At 40.7% G+C, this 26411-nt stretch overlaps 1 protein-coding gene across 2 annotated transcripts in view; it reads right to left on the bottom strand.

The window, feature by feature from the left end:
- Positions 1–3097: 3097 nt before the first annotated feature.
- MPPED2 (metallophosphoesterase domain containing 2) overlaps positions 3098–26411 on the bottom strand; it is a 206411-nt gene continuing 183097 nt past the window's right edge. For both annotated transcript variants that reach the window (XM_072619262.1, XM_072619263.1), the window contains exons 5-7: positions 11933–12048; positions 7907–8020; positions 3098–4547 (exon numbers count right to left, since the gene is read on the bottom strand). In XM_072619262.1, coding sequence (XP_072475363.1) covers positions 4429–4547; positions 7907–8020; positions 11933–12048 — 349 coding nt within the window. In that variant the 3' untranslated portion in view covers positions 3098–4428. The remainder of the gene's footprint in view (positions 4548–7906; positions 8021–11932; positions 12049–26411) is intronic.

Raw genomic sequence — 26411 nt, 5'->3', positions numbered from 1 at the left:
TTCCAGTGAGGAACCCCTTCTAGCAACGCAGGTGACACGTTCTCTGTAAATTAGAGTTTTAGAGTTATTTAGAATTGAAAAGTTAAATGAGAAGCTAAATTACTTGCCTAGGCTCACACGTCCAGTTTGTATCAAAGGCGAGACTTGAACTCAGGTCTTTCTGCCAACTATGTGTGTTCGTCCTTCATTGCCGGATAAGACAATGTTAACGGAGAAATAATGACATGACTTGCACTTGACTGCTTTGAGTAATGGCTGTGCAGGTCACCAGCCTCACTTCTCCTCCACAGCCATCTGAATCCAGGGACCAGATATTCATTCAGCAGGATGACTGGAGATGACCCAGGATGAGGCAGTTGGGGTTAAGTGACTTGCCCAAGGTCACACAGCTAGCGCGTGTCAAGTGTCTGAGGTGAGATTTGAACTCAGATCCCCTTGACTCCTGCACTCCTGCTCTATCCACTGCATCACCTAGCTGTCCATTCTGCCAACTAACATGCTAACTGAATTATAGTCTCCAAAACAGGTAGATATAATCCTACTGAACTCTGCTCTCATCAGGGCATACTTTAAGTATTGCATTCAAATACGTGGATCGTATTTTGGAGAGAAGACTGATAAAAAAATAATACTTAGTAATGGTAGATACACAGCATTTTAAGGATTCCAAAGCACTTTATATATATTATCTCACTTGATCTTCACAACTATTTTGGGAGGTAGGTTATATCATTATCCTCATTTTTATGATGAGGAACGTTGGAGCTGAGAAAAGTCAAGTGACCACTAGTAATGTCCTGAGGCAGGATTCAAACTACCTTCCTGATTCCAAGTCCAAACTTTTACGTTAGGAAGTTAGATGATACAATGGCAAAAGCATTGGAACAGTGCTTTACAAATATGAGTTCATCTGATCCTCATAAAAGCCCTGGAATGTAGGTGCTATTATTAGCTTCATTTTATAGATGAGGAAACTGATTCAAACAGATGCTAAATAAATTGCTTGGGTCACACAGAAAGTAAGCATCTGAAGGCAAATCGGAACTCAGGTCTTCCAGACTCCGGTTCCAATGCTCTATCCACTGGGCTAACTAGGGGCATCAATGGATATATCCATTCCCACAATAATAAACTTTTAATATTTATATAGCACCCATGTTACAAAAACCTTTTCTTGATAGTAATTTTAGAAGGCTGGCAATGAACATAATATTATCATTCTCATTTGAGAGATGAAGAAATTGAGGCCAGAAAAAATGAAATCTAAGGAACAATGGAGAGACTGTTAAATGTAGAGTCAGAGGACCTGAGATTAACGTGTAGTTCTGCCATTACCCATGTGACCTTGGGCAAGTAATTTAACCCTCAGTTTCCTCACCTGTAAAATGAAGGAGTTGGACTAGTTGACCTGTATGGTTCTTTCCAGCTCTAAATTTATGATCCAGCATCAGGGCTGGTAAGCAATGGAGCAAGGAACCAAGCACAAGTCCAGAGGTGGTACCAGGACACCAGGTCACCTCTCAGTGGTCTGGTCAGTCTACCTCCCTTTTCTTATTTGAGGCATTCCTATACACAACTTTAGATTTTGCTCATCAAACCTTTTTCCAACACACACACGTGCACAAACACACACAAGTGGGAAAACTTTGTTCAGCATGGTACACTGTGTACAATAGGAACTTAATAAATAATGACTGAATGAATGAAAGCTTATTTATTACATAAATCAGATTGCCAATATCCTGTCATGGATGGGGTCCTGGCTTTGGAGACAGGAAGACCTAGACTGGAGTCCCACCTGAACTTTGCTGTACACATGACCACGGATAAATCACTTAGCCTCTCACACCCTCAGTACACTCATGTGTAAATTGAGAACATGGTGATAACAACACTTGTAACACTTACTCGCATAGGACCGTTCAGATAATACAATGCATGTAAAAGTGCTTGGGTAACGGCAAAACAACACAAATGCCAGCCATCATTTTTTGATCTAAATTTGTCTTGCATATGTTCATTTCTTTCTTACACAATAGAAAGCAGTTTTATTAAATGCCCAACTTAACTTTAACTGTGTCCATCCTAGTATCTAGTATCCATCCTAATATCCATCCTAGTATCAGAGCTCCACACAGGGAGACTGTCAGAGCCCCGTACTCATGTGCATTATGCAACATTCCTTTCTGTTTCTAGAGAAGACATTTATTTTAAGATTTATATATAGATCCTAAATTCAGCAGCCACGTTAAATCCAAAGCCTTTCTCCCTTCCCGGGCTCTATTCCATTTCCTACATACACACACACACATAATATATAGGTATGTCTACATATACATACATGTATATAATAAATAGCACAAGACTGAATTTACATATAACATATAAATATGTACACATAAATTTAACATATGTATACATACACATATTTATATGTATGTAACTGCATGAGAATGAATTTACAAATACATAATATATAAGACATATACATTATATACAAACTCACTGTATATATAGAAAGATATGAATTCAGTCTCATGCTACTTAGAGTTCTTTTTAAATAAAATTACATAAGTATTTATGTATTTTAAATTATTTGGCTGATAGAGAGTATCTTTTATTTTAACAACACTCTAGTGGGTGGGTACTACAAGGGACAGGGGCTAATTAACCTCCTTTTGAGGCAAATTATGGAGGAAAGGGTTATTTTATGACCAACTCCCCCCTCTCTGCCCTGGACTGGAGCCTCCTTGCAACAGGATTTCCAACCTACATAGGCTACAATATCCTGGGTACCCTGAGTCTTGAGTGAATATCAACTTTGTTCACACTTTATTATAATCTCCATAGATGAAATCTTTCCTTCCTGAAATCTGTGGCAAGATAGATGGCAAACTGAAGGAAAAAGTCCACTGAGTGCTTTATCGACCTGCTTGCCAGCCCATGAATGACAGGTAATAAAAATTTATGGAAAATTAGGGAAAAAATGTCACATTTTAATTCTCTTGAGAGGGAAAACTGATGCTACTTAGAGGGCCTGCATTCACCCCACTCCCCCAAAGCCCTAAAATCCCCACCAAAACCCTCAAACAGCAACTATTTAAAAATCTTGCAATTTTATTTGCATATAAAGGCCGCTAGATATAGAATATCACAATAAATTTAAAGAAACAACTGCTTTCCTAAATTCCATTAACAAGATGAACATAAAATGAAACGAAGCCTGATAGCATTTACAGAGGAAGAACAGAAAATACCTATCTGCGACAATATTTTGTGCTAGCAAGATTGCATTCACACACAGTGCAAAATAAGGGGGGGAAAGAGAGAAAATAAGGAGACAATTCAAGGAGATTTAAATATAAAGGACAACTAAGCCTTATTTTAGATCGGCTCCATTGCATCCATTTGATTCTATACATGTCAGAAGCTGCACCTAGATCTCACGCAAGCTCATGGAGGCCTTGAGCACTGCTGGGAAAATGTGTCACATCTTTCGTAGTTTAGAGGTGCCGAGCAACATAATTCTGCAGCCGTTATGCTGGCAATATTAAATTCCTAGCTTAGTTATAAATGCACAAAAAATACTTACATATATGTATATAAATTCATATTTAAAAGAAGTCTGCACTTACATGGTTTTCTTTTTTTTCTTTTCTTTTGCTGCATGAAACAAATGTTCTTTATGGATTTCATCCCCATATTCTTAAAGCTAAAATAATTTAAAAAATTAACCAAAATAATAAGAAAGCATATCCTCACAAATACCAATGCTGCTAACTAAACCGCCCTTTGAAAGAGGCCAGAAACATCAGATCTGAGGCTCGTTCCATCCCCTTGATGTAACTCATGTTACGGTGGGGAGGAAAGCATGTGCCTTGAGGTGCGTGCAGAGATGACCCTTCAAAGTCAACTTCTCTCCAGAAGTCTGCTGTCCATCGGGGCCACACTTACAGACAAAGGACATCACAGATAAAAATCAAACAGTACTCAACAGTTGTGCAAATCTGGGTGATTTTATAAAAAAAAAAAAAACACTGCCTCTGTCTTTTTTTTCTTCTTCCAGCTTATATCATATAAAATAACATGTCTCATTTCTTAAAAGAAAGCTTGGCTGTCCTTTGGAGAACACTAATGATTTACAATGGCATGGTCATTGAGAAAACAGGAGTCATTTTACAAATCCACAATGCTTTATCAATAAAACGGATGCCGCATTTCCAAAAAAATTTTTTTAAAAAGAAAGAAATAGAAAAAAGAAAGGGGGGAAAAAAAGCACAACCTCTAGCATCGTTTTTGTACCAGCAATTTTACAAAAAACTCACAGAATTTGGAAAGAAACATGTAAGAGAATGTAAGTTTAGACTTAGAAAAATGGCAGTTTATCGACCTTCCTTCCTTCGCTCCAATTGGGGCATTTAGAGTGCTTCATGATCCTTGAGGGTTTGGAAGGTCAAATATAATGGGAGGGTTGGTTGGCTGAAAGCTGACCGTACACGTTGAGGCGTTGATGTACGTTGTGTAACCGTCTGTCATGATGCCATAACCTGCGGGGAGAGTGGTTCACGCTGACTGTTACAGGCACAAACGGTAGTGACCTCAATGTAACTTGTATAGGCTACTCAAGTCAAAGATTTCTTTACTGGTGGGTGGTGGGCTGAATTCAGCTGAGCTGCTCCAGATGTTAGCAGCTTCCAAAAGCTGCTACCTATTTCTTCTCTTTAAAAAAGAAACATGCATTGTATTCTAGTTCAAATAAAAGTGATTCTTTATTTTATTTTACTTTTTTGATCCTGACAACATAGAAGTTAGGACATAGGGAAAAGCTGTGCTTCCTTTACCACTTAGCATGCGGATGGATGTAAGTAAATCTCTCTGTTTTAAATAATAAAATCTTAAGATCTGAAACCTGAAGGGACCCTAGAAGTCATCTAGTTTAACTGTATTTTACAGATCAGGAAACTGAGGCCCAGAGAGAGTAGGTGACTTCATCAAAGTCACACAGCTAGTAAGTGGCAGAGTCAGGATTCGAACTCAGATACTCTAAAAATCCGGTGCTCCTTTTGATGCCTCACTGTCTTCTACTTTATGCAAGAGTATTGACAAACAAAGGACCAAGAGACCTCTCTGTGTGTTTTTATTTTTACTGCCTGCGATTGTGAGGCAAATAAAAGTACTTCCAGGATACTATTTAAGTAATTGTGTGACCTACAGAAAGAGGCTAATGAAATCACCCTCAGCGTGTGTGGGTGTGTGTGTGAGTGTGTGTGTGTGTGTATGTATACACACTCACCTGATTGTGGATAATGCACTACACCTCCAAGATCTAGACATCAAGACTCTCTTTTCCCTTTCCTACGAGGTGTTTGCTCTTCTGCTGCTATGATGCAATTAATCTTTTTAATAAAATTAATAAAATAAGATATTAGAATATGTCATTATGACTTGGGGATTTAAGGACATTGGGAAATGGTTTGGTAAAAATTTACTTGGAGACTAGGGTTTGGGCAAATCTTTAAGAGCTAGCAAAGTTTTGTGTGTGTGTGTGTGTGCGTGTGCGTGTGTGTGTGTGTGGTGTGTGGTGTGTGTGTGCATGTGCATATGCATGTGTGGTGGGTGTGTATGTGTGTGCGTGTGTGTGCAGTGTATGTGTGGTGTGTGTGTGTGCGTGTGGTGTGTGTGTGTGGTGTGCATGCGTGTGTGGTGTGTGTGCGTGTGTTTTCCTGCTGAAAATTCTCCAAGTATCTGAACCTCCTGAACCTCCTGAGGGCTTAATGAGGGTCAATGGAAAACTCTCCAGGGGGAATGGGGAAAGCATTTACATGGGCAGTGTTTAGTTCTGAGGTCATAAAGTCTCGTTATCGCTCTCCATCGAGATGTTTGGTATTTGCCCTCTTTCTGCCCTCTTCGGCTGTCTTAAAGGAATAAAAAAAAAAGAGACAAGTTTATTTGAATATGATCTCCTCCCCTTTAAGCAACTTTTACTATTTGGGGGCTTTAATGGAATTCCCCCTTTCTTCTCCTGACTGAGATGAAGGCAATAAAAAAATGAAGAGGAGGAAAATAGGTATGTTTTTTTTAAAACCTGCTCTCCAAATCACAGCCCTTTCCCTCAGAAACCTTGCTTAGAAATGAGTTAAAAATGTGGCTACGGAATTCCTTGAAGGCTCCCTTGTTAACCAGGCCTAAAAGCCTTCTCCTCTTTCTGGGAGAGCAGCCTCAAAGGCAGGGCAGGTTGGAGGCCCTGCTCTCTCTGAGGGCTGTGCCCCCACTCTCTACCTGCTCAGCTGGCGCCTGCTCTCAGAGCAATCTGAATTTTCTCTTGGCTCTGTGGGGGGATTTTCAATATGCTCTTTATTACCACCTAACCAGGAAGCCTCCAGGTTTGTGAGCTTGGCAAAGCAAACTTTGGGGCTCATTTATTTATTTATTTTTTGCCTTGCTTTTCTGGCATGTGACTGTGAACATCCCTGCTCTACTGTGAGCATATAAAGAACTCTTGAGTTGTGGTGGGGAAAAGCAGTTGAGATGGGGCCTAACCAGCCTCCTGGAGCACAGACCCCATTGCCCAGCCCCTTTAGTGCAGGATCTGGTAATGCAGGTGATACTGTGGTCTCCCTTTGAGTGTGGCTCTCCCCAACGGGGGGCAGCCAAGACAAAGAAACTTCATGATGCATTTTTTTAAAAAATTAGACTGCGATCACCTTGTGAATAAAACTCCCCACTCCCCTTTCGGTGCCTGGCCCATGGGAGTTTAATCAATGTTAGTTGACTGAAAACCAGGAATTTTTGATTCCACAGAGTTACAAAGGCCTACAAACTGTAAAGAAACACAAGCCTCTGTCTCAAAACAAAGCACAGAAGAGAATCAGTCATATGTTTTAAAAAAAAGTAATGTTTTCATTTATGTCACCCTCTGTGGAGTAAAAACTGAATAGGCTGGTAAGAGGAGGTAAATCATTTTAAACTTACTGATAATTTTATTTGATTGTATTTATCTAACATCCCTTTCCCCTCTCTCTTTTCTTGTCTAGTCTCTCTCTACTCTTTTAATATAGGAGGTAGACTTGTCAAGTCTTGCAAAGATTGTAGCTTTGGGGTCAAAGGATCTGGGTTCATAACCTGTATATGTATAACCTTAAGTCTTCAGTTTCCTCATCTAAAAAATGAGGGGTCCGGATTAGATGGCTCCTGGGATCCCTTTGAGCTCTGGATGTACATGATTCACCTATGACTTTTCATTTTTGCCAATAGCAAGGTGCACCCTGTTTATGTGCAAGAGAATCAGTTAGCGCTACTCATGGTCAATGTGCCAACACTTTAGAGGAGGGTGTGTCGGGTTACAAATGTTGTTACCCCCTATTTAAGCAAAGCAGGATTAAAAAAAAAAATGGTCCAGTTGTCGGAGTGTTGGATTCCTAGCGAGAGAACCCAGGCTCAGATCCTGGTTCTGTCACTTGCTACCAAGTGTGCAATATCATGAAGATGTCAATCTTTCTGGGTCTCAATATCATCATCCTTAAAATAAGGGGGGGGTTAGACCAGGAAACCACTGAGATCCCTGCCAGCTCTGAACCTATGTCTTCTCAGAAAGTATCTGCGAGGCATTCAGGTCTTGTGAATTTTCCTATAGCTAACCTTGAAAGGCAGGGGAAAAGTCAACCGATCTGGTTCTCATTTGTGCAAGGAATTGATTACTCTGCTTAGTCTGAGTCAGAGCTAATAATCCTTGACATTTTGAGGAAGCCCTAAATGGGTCTTTCAGCATCTATCTATCTGCAAAAAGGCCTGTCTTTGTAGCACACGGTTCATAGCATACCCAAAGGCACCCTGATCAGACAAAATCTATTATTTCTAGAGCCAAGGTTTCCACATGGGCATCAATTTCCCTTCTCCCATTTCATACCTTCATGAATTCCACCAAAGACATGGAGTTTGGGCCGTACTCGTCTCTGCACCGTATTTAACAGTTCAACGCAGCCAACTCGCTGAAGCTCCTTAGGGACCCAGTCTCGAAAACCTGAGGGCAAAATGAAATCAATACTCTTAATTTTCTCTCTTCAGGTAAGGTTTCATTTAGACTTTCAGGAAGCCATAACTCACTGAAGGTTTATTACATTATCTGTAATCCTAACCTCTCCATTAAAGCTTACAATGCCTTTTAAGAAACTTTTCACTCATCACTTTGTCTTCTTTAGAGTCTTTTTTTTAGTTTCAGGGTTTTTTTTCTCCTCTTAATTAACATTTTTTTCCCCATATAGAATTTGATTTATTCAACTACTAGGTTTCACATCCTTTCTGTGAGCTGAAACTTGGTGACATTTATTCCTGGCAGTGTTAGGTGGTCTCCTGCCCCCTTTCTCTTTCTTTGGTGTCTGGGTCTGTGTTTGTGTCTCTTTCCCTTCTTTTTCAATTCTATACCTTTCTCCTTATTACTTCCCTTAATGCCCCATCTATCCAAAGAGCAGGTTTACTTCCAAGATGCTCAGATGAAGGACATTATACACTGGCCTCCATGCACCTGGGTCTCTGTAGACAATTCAACTCTTGGCTCTGAGTGATTTCCAGTGACCAGAGCCTGGGGAAGCTAGGTTACCTCCCCAGGCTGATCATCAGTGATAGGTAACAACGTGACCCATAACAGTCTCCAGCAAGCTGGGGCTAATTGACTACTTTTAAAGTAAAAGCCACTTAGTTCCACACTTAATGCAGAAAATCCATAAAAAACTGACATCAATTATCACAAAACTCGGCTGTCAGGATGGTTACAGTCTGAAATGGAATCTGTAGGGATCAGATGGGGGTGGGGGTTGGGCGTACAGGAGGAGGCAGGTCCAGGAAGCTTGAGCACAAATCTGTTTGTGGCACCATTATATTATTTCTACCAATCAAGAAACAATGACAACAACCACACAAGAGCCTAAATCAAGATAGTTTTGGACAGAGTCTGGCAACAAGTCCACCATTTAATTCAGAAAAACTGAGGAAAAGAACATAAAACCTCGCACTGCGCAAAACTGGTTAGAGGCAGACCATAAATAAGGGTATGTGGGATTTGGAGGGGGGAAAAGGGAGATACATCCCAAGAAGAATATATGGAAAGCTGGGCACTTTTCATTGACCCAGAGGAGAGTGTGGAAGCTCTTTGAAATAGGGAAAGCTACCATCATCAAAAAATATAGGCATATATTTGTTTTTTTAAGAGGGAAAAATCACTCTTGATAGAAAATGACCAAAAGAAGGGAAGTCTCTTTTATCACTGGGTGTGTGGATGGGTGGGGTGGATTCGGCCACTCTTCTCGCCAGAAGTGGAGAATTTAAAGATATTTTCCAAAAGGTTATTTCCAGTCTCCCTCAGTGGGTACAATTAATAACATGTGCAAAGTGTGCCTACAAAGTCATTCAGAAACAACTGCAAGCTTTATTTTAAGCCTTCCCTCCCCTTTTCTTTGGAAGCTTCATCATACCAAGCTATGACCTCCAGCTTCCCTGGTAGCGTTTGGCTAATCTTAACCTCTAGTCCAAAAGTCGCTGCTGCCTTCTACAAAGGGAGGGTCAGGAAGGGCTATTAAGGAGTTCTCCTGCTGGTTCAGAGCAATGGAGAGATGGACAGGGTGGAAAGAACAGTGGGGCAGTGGTGGGGAGGGGTGTATTCTGGGGAGGGTACATCTGATGGAGGAAGGGCCTTTTCAAAGTTTTTCTTGGAGGCCTAGAATTTAAACATCTGTGGCCACGATTTGCTTTCATTCCAGGCTGAAGGATTTGTCCAAGTTTGCAGTGAAACTGTTACAGTCCCTAAGTAACCCCAAACACATGTTTGAATGCAAATCCCCAGTCCAGTGGGGGAACTGTAGAGACTGCAGCAGTTCAAGCTCTTTTCTTATTTGGGACCCCAAATTTCCAAGAGTTGCCATTGTGACTAGCACCCTTGACCTTATCATAAATGAAAGAGTTCTTAGAGACCATCTTATCCTATCCCTTTGTTCCACACAAAAAGAAATGGGCTTCCAGAGAAGTTAACTCATTTGTCCATGGTCATACAGCTAGTAACAGAGGCAGGATTTTGAACATAAGGCTTCCTGATTCCAAATCTACTGCTCTAACCACTAATTCCTCCAAACTTTCGTTTGGGTAATACAACAAATGTTTCTATTCATCTTTGAGAGGGATCAAGATATGGTAGCAAGTGGTTTGCAAGGGAAATTAAATAATACATTTAAAAAATATTTCTGTGGAAATAGAGGACAACAGAGACGTAGATAACTCAAAATAGCAGATGGTATATTGGATAGGGCAAGAAGTCTGAGAGTTAATAAGGCCTAAGTTCAAATTCTACCTTGGGTACTTACCAGCTACATGACCTTGGACAAGTTACTTGAAACACTCCATGCCATAGTTCCCCATTTGTAAAATAAGGAGATTGGACTCAACAGCCTCTAAGCTTGATGGCCTTGTAGCTCTTAATCTAAGATCCCATGGTATTCTTCTTGGGGTTGTATTATCACCATCCCCCAACCTAGACTGGTCTCTTTAATTGTGGTTTACTTTGGCTAACATTAAATTCAATATACATAACCATTCTACCAGTTGGTTAGTTTTTGAGATTGCCCAGTATCATTATGGAATGAAGTGTGTCAGCCCTGGGTTAAAATTTTTACATGGATAATCCCAAATGGAGGACAAAGTTGCAGATAATTAACAATTAGTCACAATAATGAGTCATGATTATACTTCGATATTTGGAGGAACTATGATTTCATCGAGGGTGACATTTTTTCCCCTGGAGTAGATTGAGACTCCTCTATAAAATGGTACACAGTCTTTGAGAGTGGCTTCAACCAAAATATTAACCACTCTGTGTTCAAACGTGGTAATGACCCTTTCTGAAATCTGATCCCTGAGTGACTCACATTACACCACCTAGGCTGTACTCAAACTCTTTCATGTTTTGTAGGATGTCCCAAGAGCTTATGTTATATTCCACTGGTGGAGCCTTTGAGAGCTTAGGGTCACCACTAACCCATCATATCCTCCTAATTTCTCTTGTATACAATCACTGATTTTGATGTCACCCCTTCCATTAGAATATCACCTCCCTGAGGGTAGAGACTATTTTTGCTTTTCTCTGCATATCCAACACTTAACATAGTGCCCTGCACATAGTAAGCACTTAATATCTGCATGTTTGTTGATTGGAGAAAGAGTTGACCTCACAAGTAAAATAAGACTTTCTAAACCCATAAACTGAAAAAATCAGGTTTTTTGTTTGTTTGTTTGTTATCATAGCACTGACTCTACTAGCTATGAAAACCTCAAATCAGATCCACAATCTCCAGGATAAACACCTGTAAGTCACCTTTAATTATAACTGCTCACTCGATATCTTCAATAACTGGGTATCTTCAATTTTGCTGAATTTCAGTGTGTATATTTTAGAGCGGGAGAGAAAACACTTTCTCCTCAAATAATAAGCTCAAATGTCGAACTTAAAGACTCCTCCCTGTTCCAACTAGTTGATAAAAAGGGAAATGAACTCTGAATAAAAGCTCCAATCATTTCATGGTCATTCAAAAGCCTCTGGGAGGGGGCATATGATGTGCTTCTCCCTCCTTCGCTGTAAGGTGAATACTGTTCTTAAAATAAATTATCTGGCTCAAAAGACTGTGGTGCTATATACTCATTTGATTTTCCTTGACTCCAATAAATCAAAAAATTTAATTTCAAGAACACCTGGAAGCCCAGCAGAACTGCTAAGTTTAATTATCATACTGGGCTTCTTTGAAGACATTGCTTTCCACCTCCCTCCCATATTCCCTTTTTTTTTTTTTCTTTTTGGATAGAGGAAAATGATTATGCCCCTGAAAGCATTATTCATTTTGCCTGAACAAAAAATATCCATGGTGATAAAAATGATGCCCCTTGCTTCACTTACCAAGAGGAGGGCCATGTGTCATTAGTATATCAATTCCCTCTGGGATGAGGTTCCACTTGTCCAGCAAAGACTGACCTCTGGGTAGGTTAAAGCCCCATCCATTAAACCACGGTGTCCTTTGGGAAAAATAATGCAAATGGAATCAGGCCAACAGGACAATGTTTCATATTTTCAGAATTTTTGACTGGCCCCTCCCCTCCAGCCCACCCCCTTGGTACTTCTTTTTCTTCTCTTTTAGAAGAGTTGTGTCTTGTAGTGGAACACTTTCTGTTGGCTGCCTTCAACCCAAGACATTTAAATGTGAACATGTGGACTGCGTGTCGTTCAGTGCAAAGGGGTAGGATCATCTGAAAAAGGTACGTCACAAACATAAAGGGGACAATACTTTGGACGTGCACAGATATCAGAGCCCCTGGGACTTCTGGCTCAGATCTGGAGCAGTTCCGCCATTAATTTAGAGGAAGAGTGCTAAAGTAAGCCCTCAACATCCTCACTGGCAATTAATCTTGGCAAAATCCTGATGAGGATCCAGGAAGTGTCCTTGTGGCAGATGCTTTTGTTAAAAGGACTGCTTGGTGAATACAAGGTTCAACAAGACAGGAAATTTGGAACAATATGGAGCCCAAGTGACTCAACTCAATGTAATTTAGTAGGCACTAGAACATGCCAGGATTGTGTTAGGCACTAGAACCTGCCAGAACTGAGCTAGGAACTAGAACATGCCAGAATCATGCTAGGCACTAGAATACAAAGACAAATTCCAACAACAGTCTGTGCCTCTGAGGAGCTCAGATTCTATTTGAGGCATTCAATACATCACATGTCATTAAATATAAAGTATACACAAAAAATGCAGCAAAGTTTCAAGAGGCATAAAACCAATTCACTGGGCATATGAGGAAAGGCCTTGGATAGGAGGTACCACCTGAATTTTGCGTCGAAGAAAGCTAAGAATTCAAAGAGGCATAGGTGAATAGGAAGTTCACATCAGACACGAAGGACCACTGGTGCAAATGGGTACCGAGGCAGGAGGAGAGATGTCATGTGGGGAAAGAGCTAGCAGGTCACTTTTTACTGGAGCAGAGAGTGCATAAAAGGTAATAATGTGAAGTAAGTCTAGAAAAGAAGGTGGATCACAGAAGAATGTAAATACCAGACAGAGGATATATTTTATCCTAGAGGTTATAGGAAACCCCTGAAGATTTTGGACTAGGAGAATGACTTCATCAGATCTATGTTCTTAAAATACTTATTTGGCAGCTGTCTGAAGGAGGCTATTGGAAAGGGGAAAGACCAGAAATCAGGGAAACAAACTGGGAAGTTATTGCAAGAGTATTGGGACAAGTAAAGAAGGGAACAGGTGTGTCAGATGTTGCAGGGGAAGACCTGATAAGGTCTGAAAATTGAATGGATGTTGGGAGGAAGGGAGATGAAGTAGAGGGGTGAACTGAAATAATTCTGAAGTTACGAAAACCTTGGTGTGTAGGAAAATGGTGTTTCCTTCAACAGAAATAGAAAGTCTGAAAGATAGATGGGTTTGGGGAAAATAAAATTAATTCCATTACCTATGGATACCCATTTGGAGATATCCAGCAAGCAATTGATCTGGCATGAAGAGACACAGGAGGAAGGGGAGGAGATGCTAGGGGTAGTGGGGAAGAAACCAAGAAACAGTAGGCATGTTCCTAACATGGACCCTTCTAAAAGCTACCAGGAAAGAGATCTGTCACCTAACCCTAAGCATCATTTCCTTTCTCCCTTGGGCAACTTATTATCTTCCCATTCTCTGGGCATCAGTTTCTTTCAGTCATTAATAAAATGAGGAGACTGGATGAGTTGACCAAGTCAACACATGAATACGCATATACACGTGTTGTGTGAGCACATGCCCATGTCCACACCTTTATCTGTATACCTGCAATATCCCTCAGAAGAATTTAAGCAACTTGAGGGCAAGAACCATTTTCCATCCTGTCTTTGAATCCTAGCACCTAGCACAATGCCTTTGTTCATAACAGGTATCTAATAAATGCCTACTGGATTGGATCAGCATAGAAACCTGAAGAGCTTCTCAGTCTTTTCCTGATTTTATAGATTCAGATGTGACCAGGTTTATTTGAAATGTTCTTTTTTGACCAAGAAGAGATTGAATTTGACACATTGAAAATGCCAGCTGAGTAATCGGACATACAATAACATAGCTACTATGTACAATGCGGAAGTGACCTGTGAACCAACCCTCCAATCACTTTGCTGCAACATAAGAGCTAAGAAGAGAATACAGGTTCTCTGACCTGAGTTCATCAAGTACATCCTTGGGCAGGGTTGTTACAAAAACACAACATAGAGCAGTGGAAAAAACTGGTACATTTGGAGTCAAAGGGCAAGAGTTTGAACGCCAGCTTTGTCAACGTACTACTCATGTGTCCCTTGGGCATGTCATTAATCTCTTTGGGTCTCAATTTCCTCATTTGTAAAATGAGCTGGCAGAATTAGAAGACTTCTAATTCAAATCTGTGATCGCAAGGATGAACTGTTCTAATGCAATTCAGTTCACGTCCACTCAACAGCCATTTCACTAAGAGCAAGTCACAAACACTATGTACACAGCATTATTCTAAGGCTTGGCAATACAAAAAGAAAAACGGAATAGTATTTTCCCATCAAGGAGCTTATAGTCCAAGGCCATGAAAAGGATCAGGAATTAGAATATTTCATTTTGACGTTTAAAAAATTTCATCTTTAAAACGTTTTTTTTTTTTATGCTTACAACAATGGTAATCATCTTTACTTGCAGAAGAGCAGAAGACAGCTTTCTAAAAACTCACTTAAGCACTACTTGATTTGCTGAATCATCAAATTTTAGGGTTCCCTTCCTCTCATTTCCAGGCAATGAGACTGGCATATACATATAAGGTTTTGGTGAGGCCCAAGAAATCCAGTCACTCACATTAATGGGCTTAGTTCACATCTTTTTAAAATGCTCAGGGACACTTCTTAGACACGTTTTCTGGTAGTGCCGAATAAAAACCCATCATTACTATGTATGGCCCATTATGTTTAGCAATCCATGTCTCTAAATTTAAATTCAGCTCCAAATTGCTAGCATCTTTTAAATTTTACTGTAAATTCATTTAGTTGCTCATTTCTGAAAGCTCCACTGGAAAATAAAGCGTTTGATTAAATGTTCAGATCCTGTCAATAGATAAACAAACACAAACACGCTTCTTTACCAAACAACACTCATTGTAGGGCATGATTACCGCTGAGATCTTCTGACAGGACAGAAGATCCAAGGCCCAGGAGCTCTTAGGGGGGAGCCATTTGTCCTAGCTCTTGGTGATGAAAGAAAGGAAGGAAGGAAGGAAGGAAGGAAGGAAGGAAGGAAGGAAGGAAGGAAGGAAGGAAGGAAGGAAGGAAGGGAGAAAGGAAGGAAGGAAGGAAGGAAGGAAGGAAGGAAGGAAGGAAGGAAGGAAGGAAGGAAGGAAAGAAGAAGGAAGGAAGAGAGAAGGAAGAACGGAAGGAAAGTGAGAGAAAGAGAAGAAGAAAGAGAGAAAGAAAAAGAGAAAGAAGAAGGAAGAAAGGAAGGAAAGAAGGAAAGAAGGGAAGGGAGGAAGAAAAGAAGGATAAAAAAGACAGACGCATGAGACAGATCAATAGATAGATACAGATGGATATCTGTGTGTCTGTGTCTATACAGCCAGATATAATTACTTGATGTTTTTAAACCCCCCTAGTAAGAATGAATCTCTAACATTCCTGATTTTAGATATATGGCCCTAATGGGTGGAAGTGGGCATGGAAGTTGTAGTGGGCAACACTACAAACATAGCTACTCTAGAGACAATTAAGTATTTCTTTTTCCAAATTGGATCCAAAATGTTTTAAGCCACACTAGAGTCAGAGGCCTGAAAGCAAGTTCTTACATGCTGGCTGAGGCTGACCTTTTGACCACATGATAAATATTTGCTGAATCAAAATCCCATCTTGGTGAACTAGATAGAAGGATATACTACTTGTAAATAGAGCCAGGTAAAGCTCTTTTGGTTTTCTTCATAGAATCAGAGCTGGAAGAGACCATTTAGTCAGGGGTGGAGTTCAGATCTTTCTACAGACACTTCCTAGCTGGGTGACCTTGGGCAAGTCATTTAACTCCGTTTGTCTCAGTTTCCTTATCTATCAAATGAGCTGGAGAAGAAAATGGCAAACCATTCCCGTACCTGTGCCAAGAAAACCCCGAATGGGGTCATGGAGAGTCAGACATGACTGATCCACAACAAAAATGTCACAAAATGCTTAGAATGGTTATTTGACTTGAAGATCACTATTTTTAAAACAAAAGCAGTGATAGCTGTTGAAAAGCCACGGCTTCTGAGCAAACTGTAGATACTACTGTAATCCAGGGCCTCACTTAATCATTTGGTCCTATGGTTTATTACCTATTTACCTCAGTGGTCAGCATGTCTTTTTGCAATATAATACAAATCAAAGACTTCCCCAGTTTGATCCTCTCTCTTTTCTCCTTCACCTCAATTACCTGATTTTAGAATCTGATCTTAGAAAATAAAACAAATCCAGGACCCAACTAAAATGCATTTCATATTTCAGAGAGGGGCAAATAAAAATCAGAAGAAACATCTGTGTTCATTGATTTTAAAAATGTACAGTGCACAGGGTAGCACTTAAAAGATGCTAGCTGAATTCGCTGAAGAAACAGCCTCATGTGTTAGAATGTCTTACCTGGAAGGAGCAGAGAGGATTCCAAAGAAATCAGTATGAATGAAAAACTTTTCTCTGATTATTTCTATCAATAAATATACCCCAGGGAGGCAGAATGATAGGATACACTGTTGTCATGAAGACCTGGGTTCGAGTCTCTCCTCTGACACACACTGGCTAGGTGACTTTGGACAGTCATATAAACTTTCAGTGTCCCAGGTGACTCTCTAAGACCAGAAGTTACAGAAGAATGGTCAATCTGCATTAGTAGAGGTAGTTTCCACACCAGGAGTTTCCACTATTTATTAAATACTAGCTCTGGGAAAACAAATGAACAACCTCAAACATTCCAGCCAGGGTCAAAACCAGCTTTTGGATATTTGAGGTATCTCTTGGGGACCAGTAGGGACACAAATGGGCCCTTTGTAGTCATTCCACCATTGTTTAAAATAAGTTCTTTTAGAAACATGCAGCCCTGCTCCCTAGAGTACTCTCCATTATGAGCTTTCCATAAAAGATTCAAATAAGACATCAGTCTGCAGAGACCCAAATTACGTTTGGTTAACATTAAGCTTGTGACAAAATCCAGAAGTTTTCAAGTTAGATAGAGTTTAGAAGGTTCTGGCTTTTATTATCACCAAAACACATGTGCTAATGTATGCACATGTGCAAGTGAGAGAGAGAGACAGAGACACACAGAGACAGAGAGGATGGAGGGAAGGAGGGAAAGAGAGAGAAAGGGAGAGAGAGAAAGAGAGAGAGACAGAGAGAGAGACACAGAGGAGGGAGGGAAGGAGAGATAGATAATGAGAGAAACAGAGACACAGAGGAGGAAGAAAGGAGGGAAAGAGAAAGAAAGGGAGAGAGAGAAACAGAGAGAGAAGAGGAGGGAGTGTCAGAGACAGACAGAGACACAGAGAGACAGAGATGAAGGGAAACACAGAGAGACAGACACAAAGACAGAGGAGGGAGGGAAGGGGAGACAGATATTGAGAGATAAGCAGACAAGAGGAAGAAAGGAGAGATACTGAAAGGAGAGAAAAGGAGAGAGAGAGGGAGAGAGAGAGAGAGAGAGAGAGAGAGAGAGAGAGAGAGAGAGAGAGAGAGAGAGAGAGAGAGAGAGAGAGAATGGGAAAGATGGAGATGTGAATTTATTTTTAGTTGTAATTGTATTCTGGAATCAAATTTTCATGGCTTGCTTATGTTTGAATATCAAGTATCTGAAACAAAACCAAGTTGCTTTTAGTACTATTTTCATGGTATTTCTAATGTGGTTTTTCATTTCCTTAATTCAGATGTGGAGTTCCTTCAGGCATGCTCTGGCAGGGCTTTACTTTGCAGACAATGGCCATGGGGCAGAGGAAAAAGCACTTGACCAGGGAGGAAGCTACCTGGTAGCCAAATGCCAAAAACTAACTGTAAGTCTGACCTGGGGTGAGGTCACTAAAGGGTCATCTGGAGACAGTGGTGAAAAAGCGACAAGAGAGTTACATGGACCTATGGCCACGATGCGGCAACGTACTCTACTTGTGTGACCTTGAGATAGTCACTTGATGCCCTCAATGAGATCACATCTCTAGAGCAAAGACAAGGATCTTAACACAGTGCCTGGCACATAGTAGGCACTTAATGAATGTTGATCAACTGACTGAAGAGAGACCTCAGAAGAAACAAGCCCAGGAAGATTAAGCCACCTTGTCAAAGTCACAGAGGTTGTATGAGGACTCTAACTGGAGCCAGGGCACTGTCCATTGTACCATATTGCTCTCTAAAACAAGAGGGCTGGACTATCAGGTCTTGAAGGTCCCTTTCTGCAATAGCTTCTTTGAAGTTTATCCATCACAGAAGAACAGGATGCCAGAAACAGAAGGAATCCAAGAGGTGTCCAATCCCACCTTTAACTTGACTTTGAGCCATCTGCCCTGAATAGTAGATATGACAAGGGCTCATCTGGTCTTTGCTTGGTGACCTCTAATGAAAGGGGACCCGCCCCTTCCCAGGGCAGCCCATGTCATCTTTGGATGGATGGACTGAATCATCTAGAAGGGTTTTCTCAAATCAAGCTGATATTTCCTTCTCTTCACCCTTAGTTCTATCAAATGAGTACAAATATAGTACAAATGAGTACAAATCAAATTTGTACAAATGTACAAATGTAGAACAAATGTAATCTCTCTCCTGTGGCAGCCTTTCACACACTTGGAGAAAGTACTTATGTCCTTCTCAAATCTTCTCTAATGTCAAACACCTGAAGTTCCTTTAGATAATCATGACATAAACTCAAGATCCTTCACCATGTTGGTTGCCTCCTTTGGACACCTTCCAACTTATCAACGTCTTTCCCAAAATATTGCTGTGAGAAACAACCTAACATGAGCAGGGTAGAGTACAATGGAAATGTCACTACTCTTGCCTCCCTAGTTCTGGATATTATACTTTTATTAGCGTAGACTAAAGCCACACTGACCTCTTTGGCTATCATATGTTGACTCCTGTCAAGCTTGAAGTCCATGCAAACCACCAGGTCTTTTTCAGAGCAACTACTCCAGACGTGGGGAACCTGTGGCCTTAGATTTCTTCTGGGAAGTTTGGATTCAGTCAAAGGGCCAAACTTGAGGACCCAGAGGGCCACATATATGGCCTCGAGGCTGCAGGTTCCCCATCCTTCTAGCCCCTTCTCACAGTGCTCCTGGCTAAAAGCTGAGACAATGATTCAAGCTCCCAGGAAGTGAAATTCTGCAGTACAGGGTGGAGAAAGGGCTGGTGATGGAGTGGACAATACAGGGAGAGCATGTGTGCACTGTAGAGATGGAATATGTCATCATCATTTAATAGTTCTTTACCCAGTTGGATTTCTAAAGTCAAGAGCACTATAGGGACAATGCCACAATTTCAACTGGAAACATGAATCCCTAACAGTGATCTCACAATGAGTTCACTGGAGAACATGAATAAACCAACTTCCACGGGTCTATAATATGCTTTGTTCTCTAACAGAGGGGGATGGGGGATGGGGTTGGGGAGGATGGGAAGGAGGAGGGGTAGAATCAAAGCTAACAATGTCATCGCCTTTCGCCAAAGCCTTAATAATTAGCTGTGACTAACAAATTCCACATGGGAAACAACTTGGAAGAAAATGTTTCATGATCTGCCCTGTTGCCAGTGGGCCAAAACTTGTCTGAAACATGTCCCTTAACACATAGGGAGTTCTCACCTCAGAAGAAAACATGAAAAATCCGGTGGCCATGAGAAATTCAGTCAGAGCTGGAAAGGAAATCTTTCTAAAGAAGGCAGTGAAAATGAATGTCGAATTCTGGAGATGCTTGGCCTTGGAACCGTGATTAGAATGTCTTCGCCTTCACAGCTTCAAGTTTCAGACACAGGGGCAGGGGGAAATAACCTAGAGTGGACTTGTGCCTAACAATGTTAATACAAAAGCAGGTTTTCTATGAGTAGGCGGGTCTAGATGAAATCATTGGTAAAGGTCATCTGTGTTTGCAGTACACTGTGCTATGGTGCAGGCAGAACACAGTGGATGCACTATAAATTCAAGGGGTGGACAGGTGAATAGCTGCCTACTGCCTGCCTCTACCCCAGGAAACTTTAGATGGGTATTGTACTAAACAAAGGGGGAGTCAGGATTCTTTGTGTAAAGGTAAATCTTGACTAGTCCAGTGTGGGTCAGTGACACAGATCCAGCCCTTAAGTTCACTCCTACCAGAGCCTTCCAAGCAGGGGATTTTATGACTTTGACCCTACCAATATTACACTTTTGAAAAGTCCCTAGGGTACAGGGAAACGGCAACTCATCAGACAGACAATACACGTTTTACTTGAGCTGATTACTTATTAAAAGAAATATCCTCAGTGCTCTGCTGCATGGAATTAAAACAATTTTTTTTAAAGCGCTCAATCCATCCTGCTCAGACAATTCATGGGCATGTCAAAGCTGTTAGGCAAGGTTGTTTAGCCAGGTAGTGCCAGGGGTTGGAGTTTGACAAAATCTTAAATTGGGTACCCAGAGCAATGGGTTACTTTGGTGCTGTCATGGGGAGGGGGGGATTAAAAAAACGTTCACAGAAAAAACTCTCTAAACCACCAATTACCAGTATCTCTGCTGCCAGCATCTAAGCACAGACACAGACTAGAGAAGGAGTAACGCATTTTAACGGCATATTTTCCCCTAGATGATGGCCCTGATTCTGCGCTTTAATCTCCGTCATGCAAAGCACACACAAAGCCAGGGGCTCTCTCATACTGTAGATCATGCCGGGTCCAAGAGAACCTAATTTAACTACTACTGCTTAAAATCACACAGCACTTCAGAGCGTCTTTCTCCTGCCATGAAAACATCACAATAATTCTTGATCTCTGCCTCACCTGACAGCTCAACCCTCCCATGGCTGCAAAGCTTCCCTGTCAGTTAGGAATCAGAGTTACACGGGTTCCAGATGTGTCAAACAGAGCATCCAGATGAAAGGCAGACACCTGCCCCCCCGCCTCCCATTGCTAGTTCTGTATCCTAGCTCTTGATGCTGATTGAGATAACTGGTATGGTCCCCACAGATCCCTAGACAGAGCACGCTGAAAGTGATTTCTCTGTGCAATTAAAGGGGGTCTTATATTAGCCTATAAAGCACATCCACACCTAGCCCAGCCAAAGGACGTACACGTCAAATGCCACGACAGCAAGAGAGAGGAGAATCTGATCTTTGGGATAAAATGGACACTCTCTCTACAAGCTGCCTGGAAAACTGGCTCAATGAAACCACCTTTACAATCCCACCTGCTTCCACAGGGCAGGGGAGGATTCTCTCTCACCAGCTGTACAGTCAGTCAGCCCCTTCCCTACTCCATGACACTATTCTTACAAGACTATTGTATATTGTCTTCATCCTCTACTACCTGTTGTTTTTAAAATCCAAGCTACTTGATGAAATTCTATTTGCATCCGCATCTATCTTTTTAGACAACTCTTCTTTTGCAATTTCTTGTAATTATTTCTGCGTTGAACCTCCCTCTTTTTCTGAGCTGAATTTCCTTGTAGAATTTTAAGCCACAGCAATCTACCTATCCTTTCTTTGAATTCTCTGAAATCTAAATCAAATATCACCTTTGAAATCTTTCTTAAAATCTAGTCCAAAGTGACACACAACGCTGGATTTTTTTGTTCCTCTTCTTTTACAAATTCTAAGGTGGAGTGAATGCTTTCCTTAATGTTTCCATCATTTCTATTTTAGCAACCAATCCTTTGTTAAAGCCAGTCAAGAATTTGTTATCTGCTCTTTTTGGGGGGAGCAGAGAGAGCTCTAGTAAATGTCTGGATAATTGAAGTTTCCTATCATTATCTATCATATCTTGCCCTCTTGCAGGCTATGATCTATTTCCCAAACTCTGTGTCTGTTTCTTCTTTCTGTCTGGGTGGTCTATAGCAAATTCTAGTGAAATACACCAAATACTCTCCACTCTGTTCCCCTACTCTACTTCTTGGATTCCCTCACTTAAGCATCTCTTAATATGCAATACTAGATGATTCCATTACCACTTTTATCTATTCCATTTCTTTTGAACCATACCCTTCTAAATTATTCTCTATGGGTCTCAGCCCGACCAAGTGCTAGTGTTGGCTATGAATTTAACTTACCTGCTTGTATTAAGTTCATAGGTCACAGGAGCATGGATTTAGAGCCAGAAGGGATGTCAGATGGCATTTAATCTGACCTCTTCACGTTACAGAAACTGAGGCTCAGCTGGGACAAGTGGCTTGCTCAAGGTCACACAGATAAGAGTGAGAAGAGGAATGTGAAGACTAGGTTCTTTGACTCCAGAGTTGATTCTGCACTGTGTTTAGCTTCCTATTAAAGCTTTGTGTATTTGTATATAGACATCTCAGGAAATGGGTTTTTATTGTTGATGCCTTTTGGAGATTTTTGTCTCTTGTGACTTTCTTACTGTTCTCCTGCTTTCCTTTCTTCATCACCTTTATCCTTGTTTTTTAAGTTTAAAGTCCATTTGATTACATTTTAAGACTAGGTAAAGATGTATATGTATCTACTTATCTATGCACGTCAAGCCCTTCATATAGGTACTCCATCCCTGACCAAGAACTCATCATTCCTATATTTTAAGCCACAATACAAAAATCTAACTCCTATTCTCTAACATCACACATTTAATCAGGCATTCACTTCCCATGATCATTTGTTTTCTGTCTTGCTGCTGGAGGGAAAGAGGTACAGTGGCAAGCAATGCCGGGAACCAAGATGAGAAGCAAACTACGACCTGTTTTTGGACTTGGTATGCCTGAATTATTAAAAATAACGTTACAATATCTTACCCAGCCCTCCTAAACTGGCATACCTGGCTTTAATTCTATAAATAAATAAGAGGAAGCAGAAAATTCTCAATCCATTTCCTTCCCACAGAGCAACAGTGAGGGAAATGTTGAATGTCCATCATGAAAAGGAACATTTATGTGGCAGCGATAATAACGGTCAGACCCCTATGTTGACGGGCACTTTAAGCAAACACAGGAAGCTTCTAGGTATCTAGAGATGAAGTGGTTTCCTTTGCAGTCTGAGAGAATTAAGAGGCTGGGCCACAAAAAATGCCTTCCTGAGACAGTGCAAATACTGAGCAACCACACATGGGGGGTTTTGAACAGAGAAAACAGATGTTGAGGATACTCTAAAATGTTTTTCTGAATATTGCCCAAACTTTCACACACACACACACGCACACACACACACACACACATATACACACACACACACACACACACACGCACACAGACCTTTTAAGATAGGAGACTAAGCATGGCTTTTCCCCAGGAAATAAAAGTAGAGATTGAGAAATCAGGGTTAGAAAGTGAGGAAGCAGGTGCTGGGGAAATGGATTTGATGTGATGCTTTCTGCACAAACCGAGGCCAGATGGTTAAGAGATGCTTGCCTTGGCTATTATCCCTTAAAATCTAGACAATGATTCCTTGTGACCTAGTTCTTGTTGGATCTGGTGAGATCAAGAATATCCCAAGACTGATTCAGAATCACCAAGTAGAGAAGAGCACCCAGAATGTACATTTTTATGGCATGTCTGGTGAAACTCCAGGAAAACTCTGAACTTCCCTCCATACTTCATAAAGAGATTCCCTACCCCCCAGCCCCCCATAATGGAGCCACAAACCATTTTCTACAATATCCTATGACACAGAGGACAGGTATAATGGCCAGAGCCTGTGGGGCACAACAGGTTAAGGGGGAGGGAGGTGCCATTAGGTACTTGTAAAACTACACCTGGTTTTCCCCTCTTAGTCTCACAGGCCTGTTTACAAGTCCCTCTGGGAAGGCAGAGGGAGCAGACCAGTGCCTCCTAAAATCAGTCACAGTACTTGCTGATATAAAAGGTGTCGGAGGGGTGGGGGTCTCAATCCCCTAAATTTCAGGCTGCTAACTCTTCATTATCCATGTGACTGAGGGAGCCTCTAGTCCTCAATGACAGATAAGTCAAAAGCCATGTTCTTCTGTTTATGAACCTTGTATTTTTGTTCTGAAATAGACTGTCCTTCTTAATTAATTATGGTTTACTTGGTCTAATAGTAAAATTATCTTGCCTTTCCAAAGCCTTTATCAACAGGAAACTAGGGAAAGGCAGCCTGGATTAATGCTGCACTGACATCAAAACTGTCTGAATGAACCAAGATAGCCTGGCGTAGTGAGTAAGGAGACTGGTTCAAAGTGTTTGTTAAACCCTTCCTAGCTGTTTGACCCTCTCTGACCTAGAGTATTTTCCTCTGTAAAATGAAGGCGTTGACTCTGATGATCTCTAAGCTAACTCCTAGTTCTAAATCCATGACCCTAGGATGCCCAAAGCAAATAATCTACATGTGGATAACTGAGAGTTGAATGCATTTGAAAGTACTCATTAGTAGCAGCTGGATAGAAATACCCTAAGCCATCTTTGTATGTGGTGGTGGTAATTTGCCTCAGAGCACGTATTTTGACATATTTTGTTTTTATATTATTCACAACATTTCCCAATATATTTGCCCTCCACCTCCCGAAGACTCATTCTTTATGACAAAGAAGAAAAGAGAAGAAAAAACACTGACCAGCAATAGCAGCCAAGTGTCACATTATACACAGTCTTTCACACTCAGAATCCGCACCTCTGAGAAGGAAGGGAGGAACATTCTTGTATCTCTTCACTGGGACTGAGCTCAGTCATTCCAATTTCACAGCTTTTTTCTTTTTCTTCCTTCCTTCCTTCCTTCCTTCCTTCCTTCCTTCCTTCCTTCCTTCCTTCCTTCCTTCCTTCCTTCCTTCTTTCCTTCCTTCCTTCCTTCCTTCCTTCCTTCCTTCCTTCCTTCCTTCCTTCCTTCCTTCCTTCCTTTCTCTCTCTTTCTCATTCTTTCTTTTCTTTCTCTTACTCTCACTCCTTTTCTTCTTTTCTCTTTTTTCTTTCTTTCTCTTTCTTTCACTATCCCTTTCATCTACATCGTTATGATGTATTACATATTATTATATTACTATTTTCCTCACACTGCTCACTTTATTTAATTTCTCTCTCTTCTGTTTCTTCTTCTTCTCAGAACTAGGGCCAGGTGGATAAAGGAGAACAAAAATCCAGGTGTTAGCACTGGCTTAAGGAACACTTCAACTCCAGGTGACTATGTTCAGGTCAGCCCATTTCAGTAGAGAAAGTAATCTGTGACTGACAGTCCATACATGAGAAAATAAACATTTTACATTGTTTAAGTTGTTTTCTGCATTTTACTTTATGTTTTTTACAATCCAATTTTCATTTTATTTCACATAACTTTAAGTTAAATTAATAAACCAGATTTCTTTTTTCCACAACAAATGAATTGATACAGACACATCACTGCTAGAGTCTAAAAGATGTAACAATGTGGAGTCTGATTTACTCCAACTCTCCTTGTTAGTAATCACTAATTTAATTTTGGTTTCTCTTTTACTGTCTCAGAAAACTCTTAACTGGCCAAAAGAAGAAAAAAAATCAGCTCTGGGTGGGAATGTTTGCTGTCATCAAGAAGCTTCTTTGCCTCATTAAGTGTTATTATCTATTGGGTGGCTAGGACTGGGAAAAGCTAGTTGACTATGGTTTCTTACACACACACACACACACACACACACACACGTGCACTCAAAACAAATTGCCACATTGGTTCTGTCCAAAATGTATGTCTTGTTCTGTACCTTGAATCAATCATTTCTCGAAGAGTATATATTTAGACTATAAGCTTCCTGAAGTCAGAGACTGTCTCACGTTTTGTATTTGTATCCCTACAGCTTAACAGAGTGTCTGGCAATTAGTGAACACTTCTCATTCATTCATTCACTCAATATTGGATAAACATGTGTCTTCAATTTTATTCTAGGTTGGTGGAAAAAGCACTGGCTTTGGAGGCAGAGGATAAGGGAATGAATCCGGCTTCTGCCACATGCTTCCTGTGGGGCCCTTGGTGTCCAGTTTTTCTTAGCTATAAGATAAGGAGGTTGGACTCTCTGACCTCTAAGATCCAGTTCTAAATTTATGATTTTATGATCCGCAGATAACTATTGAGGATCCATTCTGTGCCCAGCACTGAGCCAGGTACTATGGCATTATACAAAAGTCTAAGATATAGTTTGGACCCTCAAGGAATTTATAATATCGTTGGGGAAGTAAGACAGACATACAGAAAACATTTAAATAAAAACTAACAAAATAAAAAAATAGATAAAGAAGTAAAATTTTTAA

The sequence above is a fragment of the Notamacropus eugenii genome, chromosome 6 (assembly GCF_028372415.1).
Source record: "Notamacropus eugenii isolate mMacEug1 chromosome 6, mMacEug1.pri_v2, whole genome shotgun sequence".
NCBI classification, from domain to species: domain Eukaryota; kingdom Metazoa; phylum Chordata; class Mammalia; order Diprotodontia; family Macropodidae; genus Notamacropus; species Notamacropus eugenii.
This window is presented reverse-complemented; position numbering and strand designations above follow the sequence as displayed.